This window comes from Rhinolophus sinicus, chromosome 3, assembly GCF_057876585.1.
Source record: "Rhinolophus sinicus isolate RSI-liver-muscle chromosome 3, RSI-T2T, whole genome shotgun sequence".
Lineage (NCBI taxonomy): Eukaryota > Metazoa > Chordata > Mammalia > Chiroptera > Rhinolophidae > Rhinolophus > Rhinolophus sinicus.
In genome coordinates, this window is record NC_142503.1 from 177,488,743 (window position 1) to 177,502,560 (window position 13,818).

Below are 13,818 nucleotides of genomic sequence, written 5' to 3' on the forward strand. Positions count from 1 at the left end.
GGAGAAGTTGAGAGATTTGGGGAAGGACGGGATCCTGAATTCTGGAATCTCAGGGAACAGAGGACTCCTACAGGTCATACACTCCTGCCAAATGTTCCCCTAGCATCCTCTTGAATCCTTCAAGCGATGCGGCACTCAGTCCCTTTTCCACAGCACAGTCCATGTTTGGCCAGCTCTATCTTTGCACAGCTGGTACATTAACCCTGTAGTATAGCCCTAGCTGCCATAGGACTCCTCAATGGTGTCTCAATTAACCGCACATGGATTCATGTTTTCAGTCATTTAGTCCATTCGTGACTTTATTCATATACGAGATTTGAGTCTGTGTGATGTGCCAGGTGCTGGGGATACAGAGGGGACAGACAGGAGCTCCTGCCCTCAGGAAGCTTGCAGTCTAGTGGAAGCGACAGATGTGCAGACAGCTACCTCATGACAACATGAGCCACCAGGGGAAACACCAAGTAGGTGCCAGAGAGCAGAGGACACCTGGTGCTGACCAGGACAAGTGCTGCTCAGGGTGTGCAAAACATGGGCCTCGGGTTAGGGGAGCCCCAGATGGCCATTAGAAGTCATAAGTATAGGCACTGGGTGGACCCTACAGGAATGTGTTCCCAAAAGTCAGCAGTACTCGACCGAGTATACACAGAGCACAACTCTAAGAGAAGGAACACAGTCAAGGCTCAGACGGGAGCCAACAGCAGTGTGCCTGCAGTTTGTGCGGGTTTCCTGCAAGCATAAGCGTGCAACACCAAAATGAAAAGACTCTCGTAGTAGTTCCCCAGCAGACCCTTCCCATCCTTACCCTCTCTTGGGGGACCCCTCCCTGACAAGGAACAGCTCTGGCCAGATGTCTTGCTTCTTGGCCTATGATGCTTGGACAAGTGCTTGCTGCTTGGACAAGCACCGCACCAGGAAGTTCTGGGGTGGAAGCTCACGCAAGTCACTTAGTGTCTCTGAACCCAGTTTCCTCCATCTGCAAAGTGGGGCTTAACACTTTCTGGGGTTATTATGAAGAAGTAATGAGATAATGGACAGGAAAGCAATTAGCAGAGAACATGCATGAGGGGCCATTGTTGTTATTCCCATGGTCTCAGCTCAGTTTCTGGCCTTCTTATCAGGGACACAGCTCTCTTAGGGGAGCCCTGCCTGAGCTACAACTCATGAATCCTTCCAGTATCACACCCACTTCCGGGTTTTCACAAAGACGTTTCTCCCTGAGTCTCAGATACTGAAGCAGGAGAGTGTAAAAATTAATAGCAGACGCTACAGTCAGGCTGCCTACTAGCTGTCTGACCTTGGGCCTCAATTTCCTCATCTGTAAAATAGGAGTAATGGCAATAACCACTACATAGGGTTCTGAGGATTAAATGAGCTCACAGCGTAAGGTGCTCAGTACATTTCCTGCTATTATGATCATGACGACCAGCCACGTTCCTGCGCTGCCCTGCCCCCACACCCGCAGGCCCAGCTCCACACCTCCTCCAGGCCCTGGGCTCCCCCAGTGGAGGTCACACTTACCGACTCATTGGCCTGTAGTGTCTGTGTGGCTTTGACAGCCGCTGCCCGCCGGCTTCGCTCTCGCCCCTCTTCCTGTTCCCCCTTCTCCTGGATCTCTGGCACTTCCTCCTCCCCCTCCTTCCTGGTCTCCTTTACTTCCCTCTTGGGCTCCAGCCTCTCTTCACTTGGGGACTCTCTTCTGGAAGGAGGCACCCTGGGGAACTTCTGGGAAGTCTACAGGGGACAAGAACAAGGGCAGTGAGCCTAGAGATCAGTCAGGCAGCCACAGTGCACCAATTCTGACCCAGCCAGGGCGTCACTTGCCCCTGTTAGTCCTGCTTGCCTGGCCTGGCCCAGCGTAGGCTCCTGTGCTATGACTCTAACCTCGCCCTCTGCTAGTCTGCCTGGGAAAGAAAAGAGAGGCTTGAGCCCTGGGAGCCCTCAGGATGATGCTAAGCACTTCAGATCAAGCCAGGAGCAGGGAAGGAGCGTGCCAGTCCCTCCCCCCAGGCCACCTGTCCTCTTGGATATGTTCAAGAGACTCATTTTTGGGCAGGGTGGTCTGGTGGAGCCAGCCGGCAGCCTGGAGCTCCAATTCTAAACTATCTTTGTAATGTTCTCTGTATCTCCTCCTCCTTCCCATCTGCAAAATAGGCACCAAATCACTCCCTGTCTTAGACCATGTTCACCAAGTGTGGACTTGTAACATTAGGTGGATACATGGAAACAGAATTAAATAATATTCTCTTTTAAATTCTCTTTCAATCTTGATTATGTCAAGGACAAAGTCTTGAGTTGGTGTTAATGTGTCTTTTATATTTCTCTCGATTTAAAGAGAGGTCAGGCCTCAGTCAGAGCCTTGGCAGATAATTGTATCTAGCTAGAATTTAGTAACATTGTTTGGCTTTCATACACTATATTTATTTTTACCAGTTCTTTCCATGGCAAGCGATACTGGGTTTGTGTGTGTGTGTGATTGTGATATAAAGCTTCCCTTTAGAGTAAAAAATGAGTTGATTTAAAGAAGAATATTAAGTAACAGCACAAGTGGTAGGTGGACATAACAAACATAGTAATGGTGAAATGTGGTAGGATGCAGAAATAACAGAATTCATAAAAGTGATACAAGAATGACTAAAGCTTGGGAAACAGTGTTAGAGGTCTGCTATGAGGGGACAGTGATGTGAGGTCAAATACTGTGGGAAATTTCCCCCAAGTTCTGCATCAACACAATGTATTATTACTATGACACTAGTCAATAGAGAGGGGACCCAAAGGTCCAGGGCCAGTGCCCAGGACATCAGCTCCTTGGGACTGTTAGGGACACTGCCTTCCTCTCTTTGCCCTCCAGGAACTCCTGCAGGGCTCAGCCTCAGGTTCCCAGCTCAGCCCAGGACCCGTACTTAGCCCAGGTTCTCAGCAGCTGAGGCTGGGAAGGGAGTTACCTTAACATCCACTTCAACCTCTTCCTGGGCTGACTTCTCATCACTTGCATCCACATCCCCGAAGGTGAGCGTCCCATTGCGGCCAATTTTCACCTGCTTCTTGTAGGTGTAGTAGAACTCCACACACTGGGCCACAGTCTTGGTCTGGATCTGGTTTGAAGCCAAAACTGAGGTCAGAGTTCCTGGTTCAGCCTGGGGATACTCCAGCCTTTCTGGTCCCTGCATGTAGCCCCTTAACCTTAGCAAATACTAAACCCAGTCAACCCCAAAAATATAAGCATTTCTCCAACACCTGCTCTGCACAAACCACTGACCAATTCAATTAACCAATGCTTCAGCATTTTTTTCTTTTTAAGCTAAAAAGGACAACAGGGAGCCTCTGGAGAGATTTGAACATGGATTGCGTAGTAGAGTATTACTGTATCAGTTTAAATTTCTTGGGTGATACTAGTAACTGTAGTTTTGTGGGAGAATATCCTTGTTTTTAGGAGATACTTAGGTCAAGTGTCATGGTGTCTATAACTTACTTTTAATGATTAGTTAAAACAGAGAGAGACTAGGTGTGTGTTTAAGTTTATATAGAGACAGGAAGAAAGCAAATGTGGCAAATGTTAACAATTGATAAATCTAAGTGAGGGGTATACACGTGTTCATTATACTATTTTCTTTCCATTTTTTCTGTAAGTTTGAAGTTTTCCAAAATAAAAAGTTAAAGGAGAAAAAAGTCTGGATACTATCCACATTCAAAGCCAGGATAAACCTGGCAACACAGACTCCCTTCATCAATTTGGAAAAATCATTTCATTCCTCTCCAGGGAACAGTGACTGCCAAATGAGGATAGAGAAATGTCAAACTGTCCTATGTTGGGGAAGAACTCAAGGGAGACGAAAAAGAAAGCCCTGGAAAACCTGAAGAGGAAGCAGGAGGCCCTAGTCGTGTTCCTAACTCTACTACTAAAGAGCTGTGTGGCCTCAGACAAGTCTCTTCGTGTGTAAATAGTGAGTGGGGTGAAACTAGATGACCTCCAAGGGTCTCCCACGCTCTGAAATCCTAGTCCTCCCATTTCACAAATCTGTTTGGCTCCTGAGTTTAGTTTCTGGACTACTTTTCCACACACAGAAGCTGTTTTCTCTGACTCTCCCTATTCCTCCAGGCTCCCAGACTGCTCAGCCAACTGCTGGGCAGCAGTGGGAGCTGGGAGGTCCTGTCTACAGAGCCCAAGGGGTCAGTGAAGGTCCTCTGGGCCTGAGGAGGACACAGACGTGCTCCATCTCATAGGAACGGCCAAATCACAAATTGATTAATTAGAGTCCATTTGCACTTTTACTATCAATTTTCTCTGACCATCTGTTTGAATAACTAATGGCCTGTTCTTTTCATTAAGGCATTTGGAGCACCTCAGTGAATTTCACAGGCATGTACTTCCTGGCAATACTGCCCAATCAAGAGCCCAGCAAATGTCTGTCCTCACAACAGGCCCTCGTAGGAGAATTCACCAGCACTCTGTCCAGTCCCCAGAGGTGTCCTTGGCACAATCTACAATCCCAGGAGGAAAGAGCACATTCTTACGAGCCCTTTCCCCTCAGTGGTCCCCATAGCTCACACTCCCACAGCCCAGATTTTGCAAGACAGGGCTGGTGGAAAGATGCAAGCCCTCAGATTAGCAAAGCAATGTACTCTCCCGGAAGAACATGGGAAGAGGACATGATAAATCCAGGAAAACTAGGCTGGGGCCTGAAATACTAGAAAGAAGCCCTGGGTTTGGTAAGAAGTGGGCAGAGGCCCCTGCCAGGTCAGTGACAGTGGCTTTTTGGCTCTCAGTTCTTCTCATCTTAGGGTGAGCTCTCCTCCTACATAATGATTGTGGGCCTTGATGTACCCCAGCCCCTGAGGGAATGGCTCATGTCTGTCTTCTTGCTCTCCCTTACGTACGTCACTACTTTACATGTGACATCACTGTGTCTGACTCAAGCCTCCCTCTGGATGGAGACCCCTGAGTGTGGCCACACTACCGTAAGGTGAGGAAAAGGGGCTTAGAACCAAGGGGGGAAAGTCCTGATCTCTTTTCCTTCTTGTTTTGTTTAGAAAATTGTCTCTGACGCTACTTAGTGGCACTTCCCTAACTGCTTCTTAAGAGGACTTGGTAAGCAAATGAAGGCCCCCACTGGCAGAGGGAGCCTCAAATCATGCGGGCAGCTCCTGCCCCACACTTGCCCCTGAAACAGAGCCCCAGCTCACCAGCTTCTGCACCAAGAAGAAATCCTTCTTGTAGATGGCAATGCCCTTGTTAAACAGCTTCCTCTCAGCCATCTTCCACTGGTCGGAGCCTGTGGGGCAAACAGGGAGCCAGGGTAGTGAGGTGGGCAGAATTGTGAGCACTGCGGGGGCGATTCTGACCAGCACACAAGTGTAAGGTCATCCAGCCACGGTCTCTGCCGCATCTGAAAGCTGGAACCACATCCTGCTTCTGCCACTTACAAGTCACATTGCTTAGCCTCCGAGCCTCATTCCCCTCACTTGTGAAATGGGAACTAGTCATAGAAGCCGCCTCTCCAGGTGTGGTGCGGACCAAATGAAATAATACATGTAAACCTCTGGTCCTCTGCCAGGCAATGACATGTACCACTCGACAGGGGTCAGGAACAGTGGCTGCTATGATTCTGCCCCCTTGGTCAATGTCCCTCTTAAAGCACAGGACCCAGAACAGGACATGGCACTCCAGGGGTTATCTAAGTTCCAGGCACCTTGAATGGCACTCCCTGGGTTCCTGTCCCTTGTACTTTGCCCTGGGCTTTGCCTGGAAGGGCTCCCACCTGCCCACACCCTTCTCTCTTTCCCTCCAGAGCACAGGAAGCCCCTCACTCTGGCTCTTGGCTTATCCTGCCCCTACCTCCCCACCTAGAGTTGTGACTCAGCACTAAGCTGGGCCCCACTGATGTTGGAGACCCCTTGAGGCTCCGGGCCCTTACGCCCACCCCAGCCAGGCCCACCTGTGTAGTGATAAGTTGCCAGTGGGTGGTTGTGGGGCCTCATGGGTGTTATCAGTAGCAGCTTATTCAGCGTTTCCTGAAAGGGAAGTGAAGAAAAGGTCAGGGGTTCTGTGGGTAAAACTTACAGGGACTTCTCAGGCCTCTGATAAGGTGGGCACTGACTCTTGCCCCACTTAGCTGCTAAGGTACAAAAGGTTTGGCAGGACGGCAAGATCATGGGGGATGGGACTCCTCAGGAACCAGGCTGAAGGACCTCTTAAGAGGGAACAGGTGGCCCCCCCCAGGCAGGCAGCCACAGGTAGAGAAGGCCCTCAGTGACAGCCCTTTCTGAGGGTGGAGACCCACTGACCCAGAATCAGGGACTGGGGTGGATAGGAGGACCCTGAACAGCAAAGTCTGGAACTAGGGCTCCCTTGGGTGGAGCACCTACAACCCCCAACTTGGTCAGCCCCTCTGGTGTGTCTCAAATCAGCATGCCAGCAGGCCTGGCTCCACGCCAGTCTCCCTGAGGGTCCCTTCCAACACCAAGGGCAGTGTCTCACCAGGATGTCGCCCCTGGACTCGTGCAGACAGTGCAAGGCCAGCTCCTGGTTGGTGCCAGCTCCAGGGAAAATGCTGGAGCAGGCAGCTGTCAGCAGGTCTTCCACTGGATTTGAGGGAGCAAGTGAGGGAGCGAGCAAGGGGAGAGAGGAGAGGAAATCACTTTTAGGGCCGGGCAGGGCTGGGGCTGGGCCTAGGCCTAGCCCACACACCTACCCAGTAGCCCACCCTCACTTCCAGGCTCGGGTCCTCTCTCACCTTGCCTCTGCTTCTCCCGGCTGTTCTCTAGGTCCTCCCATGGCTGCCACACCAAGTCAGCCTTGTGAGGGTCTGCAGCTGCCAGGGCACGGTCCCTCATTGAGGGGATTTCCGCTTGGAACCGAGAGCCCACGTTGATCCGTCTGCAGGGGTGGAAAAGGCCGGGAGTGAGGCCTCGCCGGTGGGATGGGGAACCTGACTTTCTCCCTGGGGACAGGAAAAGATGCAGGGGGCAGCTGGCAGAGGCTGAGCAAGGCAAGGCCTCAGCTGGGTGTAAAGGAATCTGGCTTTAGAGAGAACAGCCTGGCCAGAGGCACCTGGGACTGCCAGAAAGACAAGGCCCAGAGTTTGGAAAGGGGAAAAGCAGCTCCAGATTCAGACAGAGAAGGAGTCTCTCAGACTACCCTTCTAATTCTCCTCAGAGGCAAATTCAAACTGAGCTGGTCTCTTCCTTTCCTTGTGACTTCCACACAGAAGCAGCATGAGGAAAGTAAAGCCCAGAGGCCTGCTCAGCCCTCTGCAGGTCCCGCAGAACCCTCTTCTTCTTCCAGGGCCTGAATGCACTGGACCCCACTCGGCCACCCTCACACCATGGGTCAGAGGCAGGGCTGCACTTACGGCTCAATGCTCACTGGGGTGGCCTCCCCCATCACAGACAGGACAGGTGGGGTGACTTCAGCGCTATCTATGGGACAAAAGGCAGGTTGGTAAAGGGCACTCTCCTCCCTTCAGCAAAGCACCCCCTCACCCCCACACCCCAACCCTAGGTGGCTGCTCTATAGAGTCACAGTGGTGACTTACAGAGGTTCACACTTGGAAATCAGGTACCCTGAGTCCCGGCTGGCTTCATAGCCTGCAATGGTGACATGACGACTAACTGTGACTACCAAATACATGCTGAAAGGGGTTCTTACTACCTATCTCCTAAGGTTAATGTGAGGATTGAATGAAATTATGCACAAAACCCCGGAGCTCCCACACTCCGGAATTAACTCCAACATTAAACTGTGGTTGCTCTAGTAAAGAGGCTGAAACTTTCGGCACCCGAGTGAGGTGAGGAAGGGGATCACTGTTGCATAATTATCTTCTCAGTTCCTTGCTGGCTTCACTGCCTCAGTTTCACCTGAGCTAATCTTCTTAATGCCCCACATGGTCAAGGCACTCCCTTGCTCCAAAACCAAAATCTCTGCTGGCTCCTCTCTGCAAAGTGAGATGAAACCTGCGCTCCTCAGCGGGCCCTTTCCGTCTCTGCCTCCCATCACCCTCTTGCATGGACCCTCGATCCTAGCAGACTTCCTAGCAGACTTCTTACGCGTGGCTCCTCACTCTCCCTGCAGTCCTACCTCCAGGCTTTTGCCCCACTCATTTCCTCTGCCTAGTGTGCCCTCCCACCGCCTTCATAGTTCAGGCTCAGTTCTAGCCCCACCCTCTCCTGAATAGTTTCCTCCCTAATCCAGGCTAGCAGCCTCTGCAGGCTTCAGAGCTTAGGGTCTGTTTCACTCACTGACAGCTGATCTCACACTGCATAGAACCTCTGCTTTCCTGTCTCCTAGGCCTCCATGTCAACTCCCTAATGACCCCATATTCTCCTTAGAACAGACTGTGGTGTCCCATACATTAATGCAGCTCTCATAGGACGCAGTTCAAGGCTTTACACCCAAGTGCTCGATAAATACTCATGCATGGACAGACCTCTTCTTTGCTGCAAATCTGGTCTTTATAGTGACTTCTTCCTGCACAACCCAGGCAGGAAGAGAAGCTTCAAAGCCTCCAGTGGAAGTGGGAGGGCAGAAGGCTCCAGCCAGGGTGAGCCATTTCTCACTCACACACACTAGGGGGCACCAGAGAGCTAAGCCATGGGTGAGGTCAGGGTCAGAGGTTAAACCAGCGAGGGCACCACCTCACCCCTGTGCTACCTCTAGTGTTTACTCCCACCACCCTAAGAAATAGCATTATCCCATTTTTCAGAGGAAATAGATCCTTTTGTGGAGTGGGCAACATTTTTCAGCAATTCACCACCCAGGTGAGCCAGAGTGTCTGCCAAAATGACTGCTTAAGAGACCCAGGAGACAGGATCTGGCACATATTACGAACAAACATGACACACCAGGCATGATGGTAAGTGTTTTACATGTGTTAATGCATCTGAACCTCACTACAACCCTGTGAGGCAGATATTAGATTGAACCATAGAAAACTGCTATTTGTGGATCTAAAAATTGTTGAACATTGGCAATTTCATCATCAACCAAATAGTACTAATATCCTCTTTTAAATGCTGGAGAAACTGAGGGATATGGAGTTTAAATGACTTGCACAGAGATGTAATAGTAAAGGGTGCAACTGGGACTTGCACCAAGCAGCTGGGCTGACACCTCCTTCCCCCACTCCTACATGTTCTGGAACCAGGACAACCTCGTCTCTCTCAGAGCAGAGCCTCTTTTCCCACAGTATTCCAGCCCAGTCCCCAGCAGCCCCATAAACTGAGTCTCAGCCCTGCCCACTGCCCTCCCTCCCCACATTCCCTGCCCCCATGGCAGCTGAGGCGGGGGTCACTCACTAGACCGGAGCAGAGTACGATGGGCACTCTTTGGCGTGATGGGAGGAGGGGCTGGGATACTGCTGGTTGACATGATGGCATTGAAATAGAGGCCAGAGCCTTCCCGCACAGGGCTGAGGATGGGGGGTGGTGTGTAGGGGGGCAGCTCAAAGCTCCGCTCAGCGGGGTGGTCAGCCAGGCGGACAGGAGAACGCAGGTGGCTCTGGTAGGGGGTGATGTTGGAGTAGACGGGAGGGGCGATGAAAGTGCCCGCCTTGGTGGGGATGATCAGGGGCTCAGGCCGGGGCCGTTGCTTTGGTTTCCGCACCGAAGTTTCCCCCTCCATCTTGATATTCACATCCTCAGCCTGGAGAAGGAAACAGAACCGGGATGGCTCAGCTTCCATCCTTGGAAACTGGAGTCTTGACCACTGCTTACTGATCTCACCTTCGGAACTTATTCTGCCCACCACACCCACCAAGGCCAGCCTGAGACAGGGAGCTGGTACCAAAGCCCTTCTTACTGCCTCCTCCAGGGCAGAGCTCAGCAAACTCTTTCTATCAAGGGCCAAACAGTAAATTTAAGCTTTCTGGACCACACATGGTTTGTTTTTTCTTCTTCCCCGTGGCTCTCCCTGCATTTTAAAAAACAATCCTTTAAAAATGTAAAAACCAGGCCGGCCTGGTGGCTCAGGCAGTTAGAGCTCCGTGCTCCTAACTCCGAAGGCTGCCGGTTCGATTCCCACATGGGCCACTGGGCTCTCAACCACAAGGTTGTCGGTTCAACTCCTCGAGTCCCACCAGGGATAGTGGGCAGCGCCCCCTGCAACTAAAACTGAACAGGGCACCTTGAGCTGAGCTGCCGCTGAGCTCCCGGATGGCTCAGTTGGTTGGAGCGCATCCTCTCAACCACAAGGTTGCCGGTTCGACTCCCGCAAGGGATGGTGGGCTGTGCCCCCCGCAACTAGCAACGGCAACTGGACCTGGAGCTGAGCTGCGCCCTCCACAACTAAGATTGAAAGGACAACAACTTGAAGCTGAACAGCATCCTCCACAACTAAGATTGAAAGGACAATAACTTGACTTGGAAAAAAGGCCTGGAAGTACACACTGTTCCCCAATAAAGTCCTGTTTCCCTTCCCCCCCAAAAAAAATAAATGTAAAAACCATTCTTACATCTGAATTTGGGCCACACACCATTGTTCCAGGCCCCAGCTGTAAAGTATGTTATAGGGCAGGGGACTACAGTAGGTAAGGGCCCAGGCTCTGGAGCTAGATTACCTGGACTGGTGTCTACCTTCTTTACTTGCCACTTAAAATAAATTACTTAATTCTCTATTCATCATCATTTTTAACATGGAACTAATTAATAAATGCCTACCTAATCGGCTAGCTATGAGGACTAAATGAATTAATACGTGGAAATCACTGAAAACAGTCCCTGGTACATAATAGTTACTCAATAAAACTGGCTGCTATCACTACTTAAACTCCAGGCTCTCATTAGATGGAAGTCCCTACTGTAGGATAAGACCCAAGTTGAGCATGGGACCTATGTCTAACAGGACAGTCCTGTCCCTCAAAGAACTTTTGTTCTCGTAGCATTAGTCCTACTATCGGAGGCTAGCCCACTCATGCTGTCCAAGATTAGCCCTCCTGGCTTACACTTCTTCCTGCTAGTATGCCTCATGGGCCTCCATACAGAATAGAAGGCAGGGCTGTAAGGGAATAGAGCCCTGCAGGGGTCTGCAACATTCAGATCACCTCCTTGGGTGCACAGTCTGCCAACAGGTGAGGGTGGCCATTTGACTGAGTGGGCCTGGGAATAACAGGCTTTTCCCTTCCCAAGTTCCTACTCCCACAAGACCTTCCAGTGGAGGGCCCTGATTCTCCATGAGGCCTTGGGCACGTCCTTTAGTAATGTGTGCCCTCTCTGCTCTTCTGCAGAATAGGACAAAATGATATTGTTCATTTGTCCTCCCTTAGGGGAACAATATGATTACACAGAAGGAAAAAAATGCAGTAGAGTCAAAGGCCCCCAAACTTGCTCGACAGGAAATCCAGCATGAACTCAGCTAGCTATAATGATTTGTAATTTTATAATAGGGGAAATGGATTTAAACTATTCTGAATATTTGATAATATTTTTCATATTGACTTTTTTAGGTGTGATAATGGTATTGAGATTATGGGAAGGAAGGAAGGAGGGAGGGAAGGAAGGAAGGAAGGAAGGAAGGAAGGAAGGAAGGAAGGAAGGAAGGAAAGAAGGAAGGACTTTATGTATGATGTACTTCAGATACAAACCAAATACAAAGTATTTATGGATGCAATGATGTGATGTTTGGAATTTGCTACTAAAAAATCCAGTGGCAGGGAGAAGTGGAGGTACAAATGAAAGAAGATTGACCGTATTCTGATGGTAAAATGTTGGGGTTTCAGTGCAAGACTGAAAATTTCTGTATTATAAAGAAAAAATAACTAAACAAAAAATAAATCTCCCCCAAAAGCCTGCTGTACTGAAATGAAAGTACTCATGGACCGGGATTCAGGAGATCCAAATTCCAGGGCTAGTTCTGCCATTATTTGGCTGTTTGACCTTAGTTAAGTCTCTTGCCTTTTCTGGACCTATTTCTTCATCTTCGAAATGAGTGTGTTGAGCTGCATAGTGGCTCAGGCTCCTTCCTGCCCATCCTCAGGACAAGCTTCCCAGGCCTCCAGCCTCCAGCCTCTACCACAAACTTTCCCCCAACCAGAGAATAAGACCTCAGAGAGTGGAGACTATGCTGCTCATGATAATCTTGGAGCTCCCCTTTCGGTTGCAGAGAACAGGCATGCAGGCCTACTCTCTAGCTGAAAATAACTAGAAAATCTGGACTCAATATAAAAACCACATTTCTGAAGGTATCAGAGTAAATAAGTTGGAAAAGAATTAAAGAGCCAAGATCCAAGAAAAGAAGGAAAGTCAAAGAGGCGAAGCAGTATTTAGAGCTGTGTTTTCCCTAGAGTAGATGCTGTTACTGGAAGAGGCAACTGAGAAGCTGAGAAACTGAGCAGAGTTTTTAATAAATTCAGGGGGCTAGCAGAATAAAACTTGGGAGTTTCAGGTTTGAAGGAGAGCCTGGTAAATCTCTCTGACTTTGGATGGGAACTCCAAAGGGCTATATCCTCAGAATAAAGGTGAATCAGAAATAGAGACTAGTCCTCACGTGGAATAATACCCAGCTTCAAATCACATCATCTCTACCACAGTTTAATCTCTGATTAAATTAAAGTAATCCAGAAGTGTTGGTGCTCTTTGCCATCTGTCAGATGCAAAGATAAATTCTCTCTGGAAGAGGAGAACATCATCCAGAGTCTTTAATTATCTCAATATTTTTTCACATGTAATGTCTGACATTCAATAAAAAATAACCAGATATACAAGAAAACAAGATGTGATTTAAAAGTAAGAAATCACAGATAAAACAGACCCAGGAGTATCCAATTAAGGGAGTTATCAGAAATAGAAATAAACTTTAAGAAAGCTATGCTTAAGTTATGCAATAAAATAAAAGGCAAGGCCAAGAAACTCATCAAAGAACTAGAAACTAAAAATGAACCAAATGGAAATTTGGTAACTAAAAAACAAAATAACTAAAAGAAAGAACTCAGTGAATGGACTTAACAACACATTAGACACATTTAAGGAGAGAATTGGTGAACTGAAAGATAGGTCAGACTAAGAAAAAAATGGGAGCCAGCCCAGTGGCTCAGGCGGTTAGAGCTCCATGCTCCTAACTCCGAAGGCTGCCGGTTCGATTCCCACATGGGCCAGTGGGCTCTAAACCACAAGGTTGCCAGTTTAATTCCTCGAGTCCCACAAGGGATGGTGGGCTCCGCCTCCTGCAACTAAGATTGAATGTGGCACCTTGAGCTGAGCTGCCGCTGAGCTCCCGGATGGCTCAGTTGGTTGGAGCACGTCCTCTCAGCCACAAGGTTGCCGGTTCGACTCCCACAAGGGATGGTGGGTTGCGCCCCCTGCAACTAGTAACGGCAAGTGGACCTGGAGCTGAGCTGTGCCCTCCACAACTAAGATTGAAGGGACAACAACTTGACTTGGAAAAAAGTCCTGGAAGTACACACTGTTCCCCAATAAAGTCCTGTTCCCCTTCCCCAATAAAATCTTTAAAAAAAAATTTAAAAAAAATGGAAAATCTATAAAAGTGCATGGCAGACAAAATAGGGGACACGGTGAAAAGCTCTAAACAAATGTGTAACTGGAGTCCCAGAAGAAGAGCGAGAAAATAGGGCAGAAGAAATATTCAAGAAGCACTACAAACTCTAAACCAGATAACTATAAGAAAACCACAGTTAGGTATCACAGCAAAACTGCTGAAAATGAATGACCAAAAATAAATAAATAAATAAAAATCTTAAAAGCAACAAGATAAAAACACAACTTACATTCAGAGAAGCAACAATATGGCTGATAGTGATTTCTTAATACTGTAACTACAATGGAAGCCTGAAAACAATGGAATGATATCTTTAAATTTGCCACTACCAACAG

The 13,818-nt window shown here is 48.9% G+C and overlaps 1 protein-coding gene across 3 annotated transcripts in view; it reads right to left on the reverse strand.

Annotated features, from left to right (window-relative positions):
• MIDEAS (mitotic deacetylase associated SANT domain protein) overlaps window positions 1-13,818 on the reverse strand; it is a 61,932-nt gene that overhangs the window by 919 nt on the left and 47,195 nt on the right. For 2 of the 3 annotated variants that reach the window (XM_019733442.3, XM_019733441.3), the window contains exons 4-11: window positions 9,292-9,637; window positions 7,350-7,416; window positions 6,732-6,874; window positions 6,476-6,579; window positions 5,934-6,009; window positions 5,182-5,270; window positions 2,943-3,092; window positions 1,519-1,731 (exon numbers count right to left, since the gene is read on the reverse strand). In XM_019733442.3, coding sequence (XP_019589001.2) covers window positions 1,519-1,731; window positions 2,943-3,092; window positions 5,182-5,270; window positions 5,934-6,009; window positions 6,476-6,579; window positions 6,732-6,874; window positions 7,350-7,416; window positions 9,292-9,637 — 1,188 coding nt within the window. The remainder of the gene's footprint in view (window positions 1-1,518; window positions 1,732-2,942; window positions 3,093-5,181; window positions 5,271-5,933; window positions 6,010-6,475; window positions 6,580-6,731; window positions 6,875-7,349; window positions 7,417-9,291; window positions 9,638-13,818) is intronic. The other variant, XM_074327229.2, reaches the window with a different exon arrangement.